General features: G+C 40.7%; 1 protein-coding gene across 11 annotated transcripts in view; it reads right to left on the bottom strand.

Moving 5' to 3' along the window:
* Positions 1 to 19,687, bottom strand: part of ZNF236 (zinc finger protein 236) — a 188,547-nt gene that overhangs the window by 44,965 nt on the left and 123,895 nt on the right. For 9 of the 11 annotated variants that reach the window (XR_006278954.1, XR_006278953.1, XM_043508220.1 and 6 more), the window contains 3 exons: positions 17,538 to 17,781; positions 14,866 to 15,045; positions 6,372 to 6,527 (listed from right to left, as the gene is read on the bottom strand). Coding sequence is in view for 9 of the 11 variants with exons in the window: in XM_043508220.1 (XP_043364155.1) it covers positions 6,372 to 6,527; positions 14,866 to 15,045; positions 17,538 to 17,781 (580 nt within the window). In the remaining 2 variants the exon portion in view is untranslated. Of the gene's footprint in view, positions 1 to 6,371; positions 6,528 to 10,532; positions 10,765 to 14,865; positions 15,046 to 17,537; positions 17,782 to 19,687 lie in introns of those variants that run through there. The other 2 variants (XM_043508226.1, XM_043508221.1) reach the window with 2 other exon arrangements.

Here is a 19,687-nt window from a genome sequence, read left to right as displayed (position 1 = left end):
TAGCCAGCACATTGTAAAGGAACTATCCAAGTTGAATGGCCCAGCAAAGAACACTTAAATCACAATGAACCATGGAAGACTCCTATCTACTTAATGGACTCTACTGTGAACATTCTAACTAGAGGTTTCAGAGTAGCAGCCATGTTAGTCTGTATTCGCAAAAAGAAAATGAGTACTTGTGGCACCTTAGAGACTAACAAATTTCTTAGAGCATAAGCTTTCGTGAGCTACAGCTCACTTCATCGGATGCATTTGGTGGAAAAAACAGAGGGGAGATTGATATACACACACAGAGAACATGAAACAATAGGTTTATCATACACACTGTAAGGAGAGTGATCATTTAAGATAAGCCATCACCAGCAGCAGGGGGGGAAAAGGAGGAAAACCTTTCATGGTGACAAGCAAGGTAGGCTATTTCCAGCAGTTAACAAGAATATCTGAGGAACAGTGGGGAGTGGAGTGGGGTGGGGTGGGGGGGGGAGAAATAACATGGGGAAATAGTTTTACTTTGTGTAATGACTCATCCATTCCCAGTCTCTATTCAAGCCTAAGTTAATTGTATCCAGTTTGCAAATTAATTCCAATTCAGCAGACTCTCGTTGGAGTCTGTTTTTGAAGCTTTTTTGTTGAAGGATAGCCACTCTTAGGTCTGTAATCGACTGACCAAAGACATTGAAGTGTTCTCCAACTGGTTTTTGAATGTTATAATTCTTGACGTCTGATTTGTGCCCATTCATTCTTTTATGTAAAGACTGTCCAGTTTGGCCAATGTACATGGCAGAGGGGCATTGCTGGCACAAGATGGCATATATCACATTGGTAGATGCGCAGGTGAACGAGCCTCTGATACTGTGGCTGATGTGATTAGGCCCTAGGATGGTGTCCCCTGAATAGATATGTGGACAGAGCTGGCAACGGGCTTTGTTGCAAGGATAGGTTCCTGGGTTAGTGGTTCTGGTGTGTGGTTGCTGGTGAGTATTTGCTTCAGATTGGGGGGCTGTCTGTAAGCAAGGACTGGCCTGTCTCCCAAGATCTGTGAGAGTGATGGGTCGTCCTTCAGGATAGGTTGTAGATCCTTAATGATGCGTTGGAGAGGTTTTAGTTGGGGGCTGAAGGTGATGGCTAGTGGCGTTCTGTTATTTTCTTTGTTGGGCCTGTCCTGTACTAGGTGATTTCTGGCTACTCTTCTGGCTCTGTCAATCTGTTTCTTCACTTCAGCAGGTGGGTATTGTAGTTGTAGGAATGCATGATAGAGATCTTGTAGGTATTGGTCTCTGTCTGAGGGGTTGGAGCAAATGCGGTTATATCATAGAGCTTGGCTGTAGACAATGGATCGTGTGGTATGATCTGGATGAAAGCTAGAGGCATGTAGGTAGGAATAGCGGTCAGTAGGTTTCCGATATTGGGTGGTGTTTATGTGACCATCGCTTATTAGCACCGTAGTGTCCAGGAAGTGGATCTCTTGTGTGGACTGGTCCAGGCTGAGGTTGATGGTGGGATGGAAATTGTTGAAATCATGGTGGAATTCCTCAAGGGCTTCTTTTCCATGGGTCCAGATGATGAAGATGTCATCAATGTAGCGCAAGTAGAGTAGGGGCATTAGGGGACGAGAGCTGAGGAAGCGTTGTTCTAAGTCAGCCATAAAAATGTTGGCATACTGTGGGGCCATGCGGGTACCCATCGCAGTGCCGCTGATTTGAAGGTATACATTGTCACCAAATGTGAAATAGTTATGGGTGAGAACAAAGTCACAAAGTTCAGCCACCAGGTTAGCCGTGACAATATCGGGGATACTGTTCCTGATGGCTTGTAGTCCATCTTTGTGTGGAATGTTGGTGTAGAGGGCTTCTACATCCATAGTGGCTAGGATGGTGTTTTTAGGAAGATCACCAATGGATTGTAGTTTCCTCAGTAAGTCAGTGGTGTCTCGAAGAGAGCTGGGAGTGCTGGTAACGTAGGGCCTGAGGAGGGAGTCTACATAGCCAGACAATCCTGCTGTCAGGGTGCCAATGCCTGAGATGGTGGGGCGTCCAGGATTTCCAGGTTTATGGATCTTGGGTAGCAGATAGAATACCCCAGGTCGGAGTTCTAGGGGTGTGTCTGTACAGATTTGTTCTTGTGCTTTTTCAGGGAGTTTCTTGAGCAAATGCTGTAGTTTCTTTTGGTAACTCTCAGTGGGATCAGAGGGTAATGGCTTGTAGAAAGTGGTGTTGGAGAGCTGCCTAGTAGCCTCTTGTTCATACTCCGACCTATTCATGATGACAACAGCACCTCCTTTGTCAGCCTTTTTGATTATGATGTCAGAGTTGTTTCTGAGGCTGTGGATGGCATTGTGTTCTGCATGGCTGAGGTTATGGGGCAAGCGATGTTGCTTTTCCACAATTTCAGCTCGTGCACGTCGGTGGAAGCACTCTATGTAGAAGTCCAGGCTGCTGTTTCGACCTTCAGGAGGAGTCCACCCAGAATCCTTCTTTTTGTAGTGTTGGCAGGAAGGTCTCTGTGGGTTAATATGTTGGTCAGAGGTGTGTTGGAAATATTCCTTGAGTCTGAGACATCGAAAATAGGATTCTAGGTCACCACAGAACTGTATCATGTTTGTGGGAGTGGAGGGGCAAAAGGAGAGGCCCCGAGATAGGACAGATTCTTCTGCTGGGCTAAGAGTATAGTTGGATAGATTAACAATATTGCTGGGTGGGTTACGGGAACCACTGTTGTGGCCCCTTGTGGCATGTAGTAGTTTAGATAGCTTAGTGTCCTTTTTCTTTTGTAGAGAAGCAAAGTGTGTGTTGTAAATGGCTTGTCTAGTTTTTGTAAAGTCCAGCCACGAGGAAGTTTGTGTGGAAGGTTGGTTCTTTATGAGAGTATCCAGTTTTGAGAGCTCATTCTTAATCTTTCCCTGTTTGCTGTAGAGGATGTTGATCAGGTGGTTCCGCAGTTTCTTTGAGAGTGTGTGGCACAAGCTGTCAGCATAGTCTGTGTGGTATGTAGATTGTAATGGATTTTTGACCTTCAGTCCTTTCGGTATGATGTCCATCTGTATTTGGAGAGGAAGATGATGTCTGTCTGTATCTGTATGAGTTTTTTCATGAAGTTGAAAGATTTCCACTCTATACGGCTAACTAGAGTAGGAGTAATGGCCTCTGCTATAAGACAGCAGGCATGGACATGTGACTTGCCAATGTGACTCCAAACTCCATCTTGTTATGGTACCTCTATTTTTCCACAAACTGGACGGAGGGCTTTGTTTGAAACAATGGGTTTCCCTCTACATGGGAAGAAGCTATAAAGAAGCAGCTATAAAAGGCCCTGGAGACATCTCCATTTTGTCTCTTTCCTACTCTAACCTCTGGACTATGGACTTATACTCATGGGAGCATTCTAACCCAAGGACTGAGGACCTTCCAATGATTTGGAAGCAACCAGGGACTTGACTTAAACCAGCAGTTTAATTCCATCACTGCTACAAGCCTGATCCAAGAACCTTGCAATTATTGTATGTATGTGATTCCTTTAACCACTTTTAACTCTCACCTTTCTTTCTTTTATAAATAAACCTTTAGATATTAGATACTAAAGGACTGACAACAGCATGATTACTGGGTAAGTTAAATATTGACCTAGGTCAATGTGGCTGGTCCTTTGGGATCAGAAGAACCTTTGGTTGATGAAATTGGTTTTAAATAACGACTCTTCATAAGTCTAGTGTTTTTGGTGGTGATACAAGGATTGGAATACCTAAGGAGACTGCTTTTCTGAATTCTTATTAGCCAGTGTGGTAAAACATCAGTTTACTTCTGTTGCTGGTCTAGTATATCTTGTGAAAGAATAACCACCAGTTATGGGGTGTGTTTGCCCTATATCTCAACAGTTCGTCCTGAATTTGGTATTCTCAGTTGTGACCCACTGAAGCATGGTTACAAGAGATATTTGCCACTAGAAAAACCATTTTCATGGAAAGAGTTAGAAGCGCACAATAAACTAATGGCTCAAAGGGAGATTATTCAAACCCCATGTTCACACTTAGGAAGAGGGTTGATAACACTTTGATGAATCTGGAAGCTGAAGGACGAGCAAATACTGAAAAACCTTCCACAGGAGAATTAAATTCTGTGATGGCTTCTAGGTGGACTTGAATGGAGCTTAACAAGAGACCTCTTTTCTTCAGAGTGAATCCATAGGTATCCAAAATCTCCAAGATGGAGAATCAACAGGAGAGAGGTGATGGTAAGTGCACCAGTGGTAAAATCGCTTCCATTTCTGCAGGTAATTCATGGTAGACTACTTTCTGCTGTTCTAAAAAAGACTTCTTGATCCTCTCTGGAACGCGAAAGTTCTAATCCTGAAAGCCATCTAGGTACCAAGCTTTTAGCCAGAGAGCATCCAAGCTGGGGTAACAAATGTTCCCCAAATCCTAAACGATGGCTGCCTGGGAGTAGAAATAAAGAAGGCAAGGAAACCATACCTGTCTTGGCCAGGTTGGTGCAATCAAAATTACCATGGTTTGTCCTATTTGTTTAGAACGCTGAAGATTAGCAGCATTGGAGGGGAAGGTATATAGGAGACTCTTTGACCAGGAAAGGAAAAAGGTGTCCCCATGGAATGGAGACTGAGCCCTCTTCTCAAACAGAATTTTGCATATCTGCGGTTGGCAGTACTGGAAAAAATGTCTATTGTTTGGAAGATGCCAGGTAAGGAAAATCTGCTTTAGTATGGATCTCTCAACTTCCCACTCGTGATCCGAGGTGAAGTGTTGGCTGAGGTAATCGGCAATGGTGTTTTGGCAGCTGTAGAAATAACCTGTTGAGATACGGATATGGTAGACTATACCCCAGTTCTATTACCCGAGTGCCTCTGAACACAGAGAAGGGGATCTCAACCCCTTGTTGATTTATGTTGTACATACTGGTCCTGTTTGTCATTAGACAAACAGAATGACCTTCTATCATGCTGGTAAGCATAATGTACTGCCATGACCTCCAGAAAGCTGATATGTAAACTCCTGAGCAGACTATCTGCACAGGATAACATGGATGAGTTTCCCATCCTCAGACGGATGCATCCAAAACTATTGTGACAGTAGGAGGCAGATAATTAAAGGGAATCCCTGAGCATACCTTGTCCGGATTCTTCCACCATTCAAGAAAGACTAGCACACGGCTAGGAATAAAGAGCAACATGTTCAAACTCTCTCTGCTGGAGGGGTATAAACTGTCCTGAGCCAGGCTTTGAAGCAGGGTATATGTAAGCAGGCGTGTAACGTGACAAAGTATACACTGCCTCATGCCCTAAGAGCTGCAGGCACAATCTGGCAATGGTGTGGGGATTCATTTGGACTTGAGCTATTAAGTACGTCAGACTGAGAAATCTGTCCTCTGGTAGGTAGGCTCTGGATGTCATGGCATCGAGAGTGGCCCCTATGAACTCCTTTCTCCACAGAAGTAAGAGGGGTCATTTTGCAGTACTGAGGTGAAGGTGAAGCATGTGGAAGAGAGACATAGCTTTCTTTACAGCAGTTTAAACTTCAACATAGGAACACCCCTTAAGAAGCCAGCTTCTGAAATAAGGGAAACAAATTACTCCCCATTGGCAAAGCTGTGAGGCAAATACCATCATAACTTTTGTAAACACTCCGGGTGCAGAGCAGATGGGTTGCAAAGGACGACTCGATACTGATAGTGGTCCTGACCTAGGACAAAGTGTAAGGCTCTCTTGTGAGACGGCTGTATTGTGACATGAAAGTACACGTCCAGAAGCTCAAGAGTGACAAAACAGTCTCCTGAATCTAGGGATGGAATGATAGCAGCTAGTGTTACCATCATAAATCTCTGTACCTTGATGAAGGTATTCAGCATGCTGAGATCTAGAATTGGCTTCCATGTACCCCTCTTTCTGGATATCAGGAAGTATGCAGAACAGATCTCTTCCTTTACATTGCGTTGGAACTTGTTCCATGGCCCCTATGTGGTGAAGGGAGAGAACCTCTCAACTCAGGAGAGGTTCATGAGATGGATGCCTGAAAAGGGACAGGGAAGGGAAGCAGGGTATGGAATGCAAGAGAATGGAGTTGCCCAAAGTTATAACCTCCAAGAGCCATCTATCTGAAGAAATCTGCTCCCATGAGGTTCAGAAACAGGAGACACAATCCCCACAGTTGGGAGGAAGGAAAGGGCAGAGTAGTATAGTAGCAAATCTGGATTGTGGAGATGTTTGTGACCCTCGACCAAGGAGTCAAAACGACCACTTTGTTGATGTGGGCTTTGTAATTAGGAAACAAAACGAATTTAACATTCTAGATTTACTGAGCAGGCCCAGCAACTATTTTTCCACACAAAGTTATTACTTCTCTTAAGAAATCAATTAGTGCTTACCTGAAGCGTTCAGTGATGTACCCTGAGACAGAAGTTGATCATTGCTTATAGTTAACGTAGCACCTGTTGATTGATTGCTGATTGTTGGTGTTGTCAGTCGTAAACTCCCATTCAACTCATTACTTTCAGAAGAATTATGCTGAATAAGATCTTGACCTAAAGAGAAATTACTTCTATGACTTCTGGAAACTCCAGAAGAGCAATTTTTCTGCTAATGTACTTAGTACAAACAAGTTCTCATTAAACAGCATTAGGACAAATAGTACGTCCAATCAAAAGGATTAATTTTGTACTTGGGGCAATATTAATAAGGAAGACTATGAAATTGTGGATTTTTTGACAGTATACTCTACTACTGTATGAAGTGTATTATTACAAGTCAATTCCAGCTAAATGTACAAGTTTCCTCAATTTATTAAAATGTAATTGAAAGAAATCTGTATTATTAAACTGATTTATAGAAAAGGGAAACCATTACCAGGAAATGGAGACAGTTCATTAGTGCCTGTGAACATATAGAATCGGTTTGCACATGATAAAGAGAGCTTTAAAGTAGGAATTTGGGGGAGATGGTTGGGAGATGTCCAGGTAAACTTCACGCCAGATTTTAGCATTGAGAGGGAAGAAGATGAAGTAAGAAAGGATACAGCCGTGGGTAGGAGAATGTATATAAGGAGTGAGGGCAGTGTGGATACTAGTCTAATAGGTTATACTGGCTGTAGAATGACTGTGCCTAATAGGGTACAAAATGTGAGCGAGGCCAAACAGCAAAAATTAAGATGTTTGTACACCAAGGCGAGGAGCCTAGGTAACAAAATGGAGGAACTAGAGCTACTGGTGCAGGAAGTGAAACCTGATATTTTAGGGATAACAGAAACATGGTGGAATAGTAGTCATGACTGGACTACAGGTATTGAAGGGTATGTGCTGTTTAGGAAAGACAGAAACAAAGGTAAAGGTGGTGGAGTAGCATTGTATATCAATGATGAGGTAGAATGTAAAGAAATAAGAAGCGATGCAATGGATAAGACAGAGTCCGTCTGGGCAAAAATTACATTGGGGAAGATAACTAGTAGAGCCTCTCCTACGAGAGTGCTTGGGGTGTCCTATAGACCTCCGGGATCTAATTTGGATATGGATAGAGCCCTTTTTAATGTTTTTATTCAAGTAAATACTAATGGAAACTGCATGATCATGGGAGACTAACTTCGCAGATATAGACTGGAGGACCAGTGCTAGTAATAATAATAGGGCTCAGATTTTTCTAGATGCGATAGCTGATGGATTCCTTCATCAAGTAGTTGCTGAACCGACTAGAGGGGATGCCATTTTAGATTTAATTTTGATGAGTAGCGAGGACCTCATAGAAGAAATGGTTGTAGGGGATAATCTTGGCTCAAGTGATCATGAGCTAATTCAGTTCAAACTAAATGGAAGGATTAACAAAAATAAATCTGCAACTAGGGTTTTTGATTTCAAAAGGGCTGACTTTCAAAAATTAAGGAAATTAGTTAGGGAAGTGGATTGGACTGAAGAATTTATGGATCTAAAGGTAGAGATGGCCTGGGATTACTTTAAATCAAAGCTGCAGAAGCTATCGGAAGCCTGTATCCCAAGAAAGGGGAAAAAATTCATAGGCAGGAGTTGTAGACCAAGCTGGATGAGCAAGCATCTTAGAGAGGTGATTAACAAGAAGCAGAAAGCATACAGGGAGTGGAAGATGGGAGGGATCAGCAAGGAAAGCTACCTTATTGAGGTTAGAACATGTAGGGATAAAGTGAGACAGGCTAAAAGTCAAGTAGAGCTGGACCTTGCAAAGGGAATTAAAACCAATAGTAAAAGGTTCTATAGCCATATAAATAAGAAGAAAACTACGAGAGAAGAAATGGGGCCACTAAACACTGAGGATGGAGTGGAGGTTAAAGATAATCTAGGCATGGCCCAATATCTAAACAAATACTTTGCCTCAGTCTTTAATAAGGCTAAAGAGGATCTTGGGGATAATGGTAGCATGACAAATGGGAATGAGGATATGGAGGTAGATATTACCATATCTGAGGTAAAAGTGAAACTCAAACAGCTTAATGGGACTAAATCAAGGGGCCCAGATAATCTTCATCCAAGAATATTAAAGGAATTGGCACCTGAAATTGCAAGCCCATTTGCAAGAATTTTTAATGAATCTGTAAACTCAGGAGTTGTACCGAACGATTGGAGAATTGCCAATATAGTTCCTATTTTTAAGAAAGGAAAAAAAAGTGATCCGGGTAACTACAGGCCAGTTAGTTTGACATCTGTAGTATGCAAGGTCCTGGAAAAAATTTTGAAGGAGAAATCAGTTAAGGACATTGAAGTCAATGGTAAATGGGACAAAATACAACATGGTTTTACAAAAGGTAGATCGTGCCAAACCAACCTGATCTCCTTCTTTGAAAAAGTAACAGATTTTTTAGATAAAGGAAACGCAGTGGATCTAATTTACCTAGATTTCAGTAAGGCGTTTGATACCGTACCACATGGGGAATTATTAGTTAAATTGGAGAAGATGGGGATCAATATGAACATCAAAAGGTGGATAAGGAATTGGTTAAAGGGGAGACTACAACGGGTCCTACTGAAAGGCGAACTGTCAGGCTGGAGGGAGGTTACCAGTGGAGTTCCTCAGGGATCGGTTTTGGGACCAATCTTATTTAATCTTTTTATTACTGACCTTGGCACAAAAAGTGGGAGTGTGCTAATAAAGTTTGCAGATGATACAAAGCTGGGAGGTATTGCCATTTCAGAGAAGGATCGGGATATTATACAGGAGGATCTGGATGACCTTGTAAACTATAGTAATAGGATGAAATTTAATAGTGAGAAGTGTAAGGTTATGTATTTAGGGATTAATAACAAGAATTTTAGTTATAAGTTGGGGACGCAGCAATTAGAAGTAACGGAAGAGGAGAAGGACCTTGGAGTATTGGTTGATCATAGGATGACTATGAGCTGCCAATGTGATACGGCTGTGAAAAAAGCTAATGCGGTTTTGGGATGCATCAGGAGAGGCATTTCCAGTAGGGATAAGGAGGTTTTGGTACCATTATACAAGGCATTGGTGAGACCTCACCTAGAATACTGTGTGCAGTTCTGGTCTCCCATCTTTAAAAAGGATGAATTCAAACTGGAGCAGGTACAGAGAAGGGCTACTAGGATGATCCGAGGAATGGAAAACTTGTCTTATGAAAGGAGACTTAAGGAGCTTGGCTTGTTTAGCCTAACTAAAAGAAGGTTGAGGGGAGATATGATTGCTCTCTATAAATATATCAGAGGGATAAATACAGGAGAGGAAGAGGAATTATTTCAGCTCAGCACTAATGTGGACACAAGAACAAATGGGTATAAACTGGCCACCAGGAAGTTTAGACTTGAAATTAGACGAAGGTTTTTAACCATCAGAGGAGTGAAGTTTTGGAATAGCCTTCCAAGGGAAGCAGTGGGGGCAAAAGATCTATTTGGCTTTAAGATTCTACTGGATAAGTTTATGGAGGAGATGGTATGATGGGATAATATGATTTTGGTAATTAATTGATCTTTAAATATTCAGGGTAAATAGGCTTAATCCCCTGAGATGGGATATTAGATGGATGGGATCCGAGTTACCCAGGAAAGAATTTTCTGTAGTATCTGGCTGCTGAATCTTGCCCATATGCTCAGGGTTTAGCTGATCGCCATATTTGGGGTCGGGAAGGAATTTTCCTCCAGGGCAGATTGGAGAGGCCCTGGAGGTTTTTCGCCTTCCTCTGTAGCATGGAGCACAGGTCACTTGAGGGAGGATTCTCTGCTCCTTGAAGTCTTTAAACCACGATTTGAGGACTTCAATAGCTCAGACATAGGTGAGGTTTTTCGTAGAAGTGGGTGGGTGAGATTCTGTGGCCTGCGTTGTGCAGGAGGTCGGACTAGATGATCAGAATGGTCCCTTCTGACCTTAGTATCTATGAATCTATGTGAAGATTTTCAGATACTGGGCAGACAATTTTTTGTACACTTATCTACTGAGCTCACTAATATTTAGATATTCATGAGCAAACATGAAGTCTCATTTAGTTAGGCCTATGAAAATGTACTAATGAAGCCATGAGACCCAGTACCTGGACCCAGAGCTTAATTGTTGAAAAATCTGTCCTGAGATAAAACGGGTACTAACCTGTTCTATACCTGTTGTTCTTCAAGATATGGTGCTCATGGTCATTTAACTTCAGGTGTGCGTGTCCAGTGCACCACAGTTCGAGATTTTTCCCTTAGACACCCATCAGGGTGGCACATGTGCCCTCTGCTGCCTCATACTGCTATGGATAGTATAAAGGATGGAGCTGTCCCCAACAATGCTCAGTTCCTTCTTACTGGACAGACTCCAATATAGAGGGGAAAGGGGTGGGCGTCGTGGCATGGACATATGCATTCATCTCAAAGAACAACAGTTACAGAACAGGTTAGTAAACATTTTTTCTTCTTCGAGTGATTGCACATGTCCATTCCACTTCAGGTGACTCACAAGCAGTTCAGTTTGGAAGTGGGATCAGGGTCTACCTAAACAGTAGTGGGAGTACTGTTCTTCTAAGCTTGGCATCATACCTGGTATGTTGATATGGCATAATGAGATGCAAAGGAATATACTAATGAGCAAGTTGCAGCTCTACAAATGGCTTGTACAGACACCAGATCTGCTACACTGGTAATGTTGTAGCACATTCTTATATAGGAGGAAATTCATGACAAGATTCTCTGAGTTGAGACTGGAAGAACCTTCTGCCTATCTTCATATGCCTCAAACACTTGTGATGATGACCTAAATGGTCTAGCCCTGTACAAGTAAAAAGCTAGTGCCCTCATGTGGTATGCAGTCTCTCCTCACTCTTATGAGAATAGGGTTTAGGAAAGAAATTTGGTAAGTATATTGCTTCATTAATTGGAAGTGAGACACTAATTCAGTCAGAATTTTCAGATGTGGGCTAAGTATAGATTGTCCTTGTAAAAGACTGTATAAAGTGGGCCAGCTACTGAGACTTGTAAGTCTAGCACCCTTCTTGCAGAGTTAACAGCCATCAAAAAAGCTACTTTCTCTAAAAGAAGTAACAAACAGGTAAGCAATGGTTCAAAGAGTGAACACATCCACTTTGTTAACACCCGATTCCAGTCCCAAGAGGGACAGGATCCTCTGCTTGGGGATATAACCAGTCCAGTCACTTTAAGAATTTGAGTGACACTGGACTGGAGAAAACTGAGTGACGAGCAATTGGAGGGTGGAAAGTGGAGACAGCTGCTAGGTGAAACCTGATAGAACTAATGGAAAAACCTTGCTGTTTCAGGTGAAATAAAATAGTCCAGAACAAGCTATATAGAAACCCAGTCTGGTGGGCCTCCTTTCTGCTGTGACTACCAAGAGAACTATAAGGAGAACTTAAATAGGTAATTGTACCTAGCAGAAGGCTTTCAGCTGTTCAGGAAGATGTTTTGTACATCCCTTGAACAGAACTCCTGAGATGTTAATCATGAAGCATCCGGGCCACAAGCTGAAAAGCCTCTGGGTTGGGATGAAGTGCGTGACCATAGTCCTGTGAGATTTGGTCCGATTCTCGAAGAAGTATAAAAGGAGCCCTGGTTGAGAAGCTCAACAGGCTGGAGAACCAATGCTGGTAATGGTAAGCGTATATTAGCTTGTCTTTCCAGAGTAATAGGAAAGCTTTTATCAGAGACCCTTGAATGTGATCTGCTTTAGAATAAAAAAATTTTTAAAAAAAGGATGTCACTTCCTGTTGTGATGAGTTGCAAACAGAAGTATGCGAGGAACACCCCAGGTTTGAAAAATCAGTCTTACTATATCTGACCAGAGAGACTACTCATGATCTCTGTGGAAGATTTGCTCAAGGAGTCTGCCAGACTGTACTGAATACCCAGAAGGTGGGACACTTTTGAGGTGAATTGTGTTGGCGATACAGAACTCCAAAGCTGTATCATCTCTTGATGATCTGATCTGGCCCCTCCCTGTCAGTTCACATAGAACATTGCTGCTGTGTTGTCGATATGAACAAGAAAAGTCTTTCCTTGATGTGGGGGAGAAAAGCCCAACAGGCAAGATGAATGACTCAACTCTCTCATGTTTTTGTGGACAGCTAAATCTTAGAGAGACCAAAGACCTTAGTCTACAGATTCCTCAGGTGAGCTCCCAACCAAGAGAAGTGTCCATAACCAGAGTCAATGTGGTTGTGCGGACATGAACAGAACTCCAATGCATACATTTGTTAGATCCATCCACCAATTCATAGTGGCTACAATTCCTACGGGCATTCAAACCAGCATGTCTAGTGATGAGTTGAAGAGTATATTGAGATCACCCACCGATGCAACTTCCTTAGTTAAATTTTGGCATGCTGAACCACATATGTACATGAGGCCTCTGGTAACTTGTAATCTGAGGCAATTCCTTACAGTTGTGACTAGATGGACCTTCAGATCCAATACAATGACTAACATCGTCTGGAATCTGGTTTGCAGGAGGAAAGTCCTGGCTACCGTAGAATCCAAGACTACTCTTATAAACAATATTCTCTGAACAGGGGAAAAGACTGATTTGTCTTCATTGATAAGCAGTCCCACAACTCTAAAGATAGGCTGGATCTTGGACACACAGAATTCTACCTGGCTCTTGGAGAGACCTCCCACCAATCAGTCATCCAGATATGGAAGTACTTGTACTCCTGTTTTCCTTAGGAACGCAACCACCATCCCCATGTATTTTGTAAATACTCTCAGGGTCACAGATAGGTCAAAAGGCAGGAGTGTGGCCTGATAATGGGAGTTATTTACCATAAATCTTACAAATCTCCTGTGGCTTTGACGGACAGACATATGGAAATGTGTCTCTCTCAACTCAAGGGCAGTGTACCAGTCCCCAGGATCCAGGGAAGAAATAATGGATGCTAGGGTCACCACGCAAAATTTTATTTTCTTTATACATTTGTTCAGCTCTCACAGCTCTAATATGGGTCTACGACCTCTTTTGACTCTGGAATTAGACTGTAGCATGAATAAACCTCTTTCCTTCTGTGGAGAGGAGGGATCTCTTCTATAGCTCCCAACAGGAGGAGAGACTGGACCTTCGAAGGGGGGACCTCCTCATGAGAGTAGTCCCTGAAGAAGGATTGCGGGAGGGCATAGAAAAACACTGAAGGATGTAGCCTAATTCCACACTGCTTAGGACCCATTGATCTGTGCTAATGTGGGTACAGGCATAGGATAACCGGTTGGAAAAAATAGGGATAGGAACTGGTGTAAGGCAAACTTGGAAGCTGTTCTCGACAGGACAGTCAAACAGATTGCTTGGCATTTCCAGGCTGTCTAGAAGAGCTTACTGAAGACAAAAAAGTGAGGAGGGTGGGCTCTACTCTGATGACTTTTCCCTTTCCTCCTAGACAGATTGCCTAACCATAAAGGATGCGTAGCACTGGAATGACTGAGGGTGGAATTGCTGCTTTTTAGGGAGTGGAGTATAAATCCCCAAAGCTTTCAAACATAACCATGAAGTCCTTGAGACTGTGAAGATGATGGTTGGTGCCTCAAAAAGGAGATTCTGAATAGTCTCCTGTACCTTCTGTGGAAGACCCGATGATTAAAGCATGAACACCAATACATTGTTATTACAGATGCCCTGGCTCTGGGCTGCAGAGTCTGGACCATCCAAAGCTAGTAACGAGGTCCTAGCCACCAGGTTACCCTCTTCCAATACTGGCCTCCTCTGGTAACTTCTCCACAAAATTAAGAACATTGTCCCAGAAGAAGAAATCTTATCTAAGCAGCAAGGTTTGTTGATTTGAGATACATATTTCCAGGCCAGCAGAAGAATATTTTTTTCTTCCAGCTTGAACTGCAGACATACCCAGAGACTGAAAAAGCAAAATATCTATAGTAATATAATAAGGAAGGGATAGAGTCTAATAAGACCATCTTCAAAGCAAAGCGATTCAACATTTAAAAAAAAAAGATCTGGGAAAGCTATCTTTAGCCTTGGAGAATCTAAAATACTTCAAACTAAAGCCATGTTTGCACTAGGAGTGCTTTATCAGTAAAGGTGTACAGTATATTATCCCAGCAATGCACTTCTAGCATACACAAAGCTATATCAGCAAAGCTGTACTAGGTATAAGTATAGTAAAACCAACCCACACAAACAAAACAAGATTTATCAGTGAAGGCACAGCTTTGGCCAGTAGAGCTGCATCTATGCTAGGCACTTTCTACAGGATAGCTATGTCAGTCGGGAATCACATTCTTCACATCCCTGACCAACATAGCTAAGTAAGCAGAGGTCTATAGTGCAGATATAGCCTTAGGCTAAACGTGCAGGCAGTAGAAACAAATGATTTTACCCTCTAATAAAATATCCAGCAAATGTTATTGTATAGCTAGCATTTTGGATGGGAACTAAGAATGATCGACCAGTGATAAAAATACTAACCAGATATGGTGAGGGTAATTTCTTGTGGGCTTCCTGCTGAGTTTGTAGTGGTGGAACCAGCAGCATGAGCTAGAACTTGACTCAAACTTGAGTTATTTATGGTCAATGTTATCTCATGCTGACCATTCGAAGTGGACACCATACCCTGTGAGGTCATGACTTGAGAGAGATCCTGTGCACCTAAAAAATAAGTTGGGAGGGAAAAAATAAATACATGACAGTACTTTTTTTGTATAATGAACACAGATCTTTTTAAAAAAATAAAATATTTTTAAACCACCAATGAAATCCTGGGCTTTACAACAATACTAAGCTGTTTAAAGTTGTGTTTTGAATAAGATATTGTTGCTAACCAATCTTTACTTTCCTAAACTTTTAAATCTTCTTGGTAACCAGCCTTTGTGCTGCAAGTTATAGTACATATCTATAATTGTATACAAATACAACTCTGCAAGATACAGTGCTAAGCTTATTTTATTGTAGCTGGACAGCTAATGACAGTTATAGTTTTAGTACCTCTATTCTAAACCCCATTTTCAATTTTTCCAATTTCAAAAGCTTTCACCAATGTTTTCTAGCCTGTTCTTTGCTAAAAGATTGCTTGAATTTTCAAAAACAAAACAAAACAGCTAGGCTTTTTTTGAGAATGAAAAAAAGAGTGAAAAACCACCCACACTAGCCTCAACAGCTGTATGAAGTTACAGTCTGACAGGGAAACCACCCTCATTAAGACATGACTTTGAATATACTGGGGAAAATCAGTTTTATTTTTCCAAAATCTGTCATGAATCTTCAAGAAGAATGACACTTTGCGTATAAACAGTACTTTACTACTACTAACCAACATTCCAATCAAACTAGGTTACACTGTACATAGCTAAAAGGCTACTTTAGCTATTTTCATTCTATGCTTTTAGTTCATACAGAAAAGCACAGTTACAAGGGACAATCCACTCATTCCTATATTTGCTTTCTACAACCAACTCTATGTATAACTCTTCATGAGTGATGTACCCTAATATCTAAACTGAATCATTATGTTGATCTAAATTTGAGTTAGTACAGATTATGTACTATATGTATCTTATGAGTTTTAAACAAACTTTGTATTTGTGGATAATCTAAGCACTATACCCAGATGTACACGCTTTTTTCTCAACCTGTGTATTATGTTAGATGGGGTGGGATCTGAGTTACTACAGAAAATTCTTTCCTGGGTATCTGGCTGGTGAATCTTGCTCATATGCTCAGGGTTTAGCTGATCGCCATATTTGGGGTCGGGAAGGAATTTTCCTCCAGGGCAGATTGGAAGAGGCCCTGGAGGTTTTTTGCCTTCTTCTGTAACATGGGGCATGGGTCACTTGCTGGAGAATTCTCTGCTCCTTGAAGTCTTTAAACCACAATTTGAGGACTTCAATAGCTCTGACATAGGTGAGAGGTTTTTTGCAGGAGTGGGTGGGTGAGATTCTGTGGCCTGCGTTGTGCAGGAGGTCGGACTAGATGATCATAATGGTCTCTTCTGATATCTTCGCTTAATATCTACGAATCTATCTAATTTTAACATTAGCTTTAATGCAATTTTTAAATCTGTTCTTATCAGTTTAATTACTAAGGCTAAACATGGAGCTCTAAAGTTATAGAAAAAAATTTGTACGACATGAGAAAAAGTACGTAATCGTGTAGACTATCAAAACAGACAGTTAAGTGGTAACTAAAGCTGGGTGAAAATTTTCCAACAGAAAAGATTTCTATCAAAAATAAAATTTAAATATTTTGTGGGAAGATATCGATTTCGTGAAAATTTTGATGAGATAAAGTTCAAATGGCTAGTTTTGATCAGGTCAAAACATTTTGTTTTGACTTTTATATTATTATCCATTATAATACAACAAATCAAAACGAAGTTTAAAAGTTTTTACCTTATTGAAACTAAATGTTTTGATAAAATCAAAATGAAATGTTTCAGCATATTTCATTTCATGAAAAATTTTGAGATTTCGACTTTTCACACCAATTCAGAATGGAAACAAATTTTGAAATCTCATTTTCTATGGGACAGAAATTTCATTTTTCAGCCAGCTCTATGTGTAACCCTATTTCTGGGATTTCCTCGTTTATACACTTAGCTGTTTTCTCAAACTAGTATTGTTGATCAAATTATTAGTTTTCTTGAGTGCAAACTACATGTTTAGCACAGTACAGCACACAGAAGATGGCAAAGTCTTTGGGGCTCATAGGGCTTCTAATCTAAATGAGTCACACTTGTAACAAAGAAATAGCTTGCATTCCATGGACCAAGTTTATAAAGGAGCCTAGACCTGGCATCCACTATAAGCTGTAGGCACAAATGTTAACATTTAGATAACTAATTTGCAAATATGATCACAAAATTAGAGGTCAGAGTGTGCATGAAAAATACGAATAAATTTTTAAAAATCAGGCTCCTGATGTTACGTTGTACAAATAGAACTCTCTTTATGGAGTTGTGTATTTTATCATCAAACTTAAAGCAGCAACACATTTAATATCAATATCAATTTAATTATTTAATGAAGTCTAGAGGGCTAAGAGCAAGTTAACCAATACCAAGATTTCCATCAATAAATGAATTAAGAATTATGGCCAAAAAACCCCATAAAGGCAAGAGAAAAGGGATTATTAACACTTCTTACCACTACTGTTAGTTGTTAACACAGAGTCTTGCTCAGACAGTGGTCCTATTGTCATATTAGCTGAAGATGCAACTGTGGGCTGTAAAGACAAGCCTGATATGGGCTGGATAACCACATTAGCTGGCACCGTGCTGTCTGTTGTCTGGAGGGAGTTGTTCTGCGGAGCCATACTGGGATCCCCAGTTAGATGCTGGGCAAGTAAGTTACTCTGTTGTAGTGTCTGCTGTAAAATACTGGGATCAATCTGAAAACCAAGAGAGTCAGATATTGATATGTAAAAGTTAATATAAACCCAAAATTCCAGGTGACAGTACCTTAAAATGCCTTTAAGTCCCTCTGCCTGTTTAGACATGAACCTTTCCTTTTGAACCTGGACCTTGCCATACTTACATTTCACTTATGAAATCTGGTGCAGAATGCAGCTGATGACTTGTTAAGCAATGAAATAGGATTAAAATAAAAGTAACACCTGTTCCTCAGCAATTACTTTGGCTTCCTATTTGTTTTTAATGCAATTCAAATAGTTGCCTATGAACTACTGAAGTCATAAAAAGAAAAGGAGTACTTGAGGCACCTTAGCAACTAACAAATTTATTTGAGCATAAGCTTTCATGAACTACAGCTCACTTCATCGGATGAAGTCATAAAGGGTTTAGGCGCCCACTAAGACGCAAGTGCCTCTTTCTCCAGGTCTGCCATAGCAAGAGATCAGCAAGTTTGAGCAACTGTACAAATCATTAGATTTAAACATGAAGGGACTAGTTGCAGGATATTCTCTTGTTGGAACTCAGTATTTCCTCTGTATTGCCTTCAGGTCACTTTCCTCAGTCATTTGACAGTGAAGGTGAAAGGGAGTAGAGGAAAAGAGTGGACTGAGAGTAGGAATAACTTATTTTTCCACCCTTGCTAGAGTTATATACTTACTTTTGTGTTTTATTAATTTATGTACATCCACCCTCAAGTTTTATAAATTGGTATCTTAGATAACTTTCAAAATTTACATTTATATATGTTTATCTTAGGGCTATCAAGTGATTAAAAAGATTAATCGCGATTAATCACACTGTTAAACAATAATATAATACCATTTATTTAACTATTTTTGGATATTTTCTACATTTTTAAATATATTGCTTTCAATTAAAACAGACTACAAAGTGTATAGTGCCCACTTTCTATTTATTTTTTATTACAAATATTTGCACTGTAAAAAAACAGAATAATATTTTTTCAATTCACCTAATACAAGTACTGTAGTGCAATCTCTATCATGAAAGTTGAACTTACAAATGTAGAATGATGTACAAAAAAAAACTGCATTCAAAAATAAAACAATGTAAAACTTTAGAGCCTACAAGTCCACTCAGTCCTACTTCAGCCATTCACTCAGACAAACAAGTTTGGTTACAATTTTCAGGAGATAATGCTGTCCACTTTTTGTTTACAATGTCACCTGAAAGTGAGAACAGGGAGTCACCTGGCACAGTTGTAGCCAGTGTCACAATATATTTATGTGCCAGATGCGCTGAGGATTCATATGTCCCTTCATGCTTCAATCACCATTCCAGAGGACATGCATCTATGCTGACCATGGGTTCTGCTCAATAACGATCCAAAGCAGGGTGAACCAAACATGTTCATTTTCATCATCTGAGTCAGATACCACCAAGAGATGATTGATTTTCTTTTTCTGGGTTCTGTAGTTTCCGCATCTGAGTGTTGCTCTTTTAAGACTTCTGAAAGCATGCTCCACACCTTGTCCCTCTCAGATTTTGGACAGCACTTCAGATTCTTAAACTTTGGGTCGAGTGCTGTAGCTATATTTAGAAATCTCATATTAGTACCTTTGCGTTTTGTCAAATCTGCTGTGAAAGTGTTCTTAAAATGAACATGTGCTGGGTCATCAGCCGAGACAGCTATAACATGAAATATATGGCAGAATGCAAGTACAACAGAACAGGAGACATACAATTCTCCCCCAAGGAGTTCAGTCATAAATTTATTAATGCATTATTTTTTTTAATGAGCATCATCAGCATGGAAGCATGTCCTCTGGAATGGTGGCCAAACAAAGGGGCATACAAATGTTTAGCATATCTGGCACGTAAATACCTTGCAATGCCGGCTACAAAAGAGCCATGCGAATGTCC

This window comes from Dermochelys coriacea, chromosome 2 (assembly GCF_009764565.3).
Source record: "Dermochelys coriacea isolate rDerCor1 chromosome 2, rDerCor1.pri.v4, whole genome shotgun sequence".
Taxonomy (NCBI): Eukaryota; Metazoa; Chordata; order Testudines; family Dermochelyidae; genus Dermochelys; species Dermochelys coriacea.
Note: the sequence above shows the minus strand (reverse complement) of the source record. Positions and strands in the feature narration are given on the sequence as shown.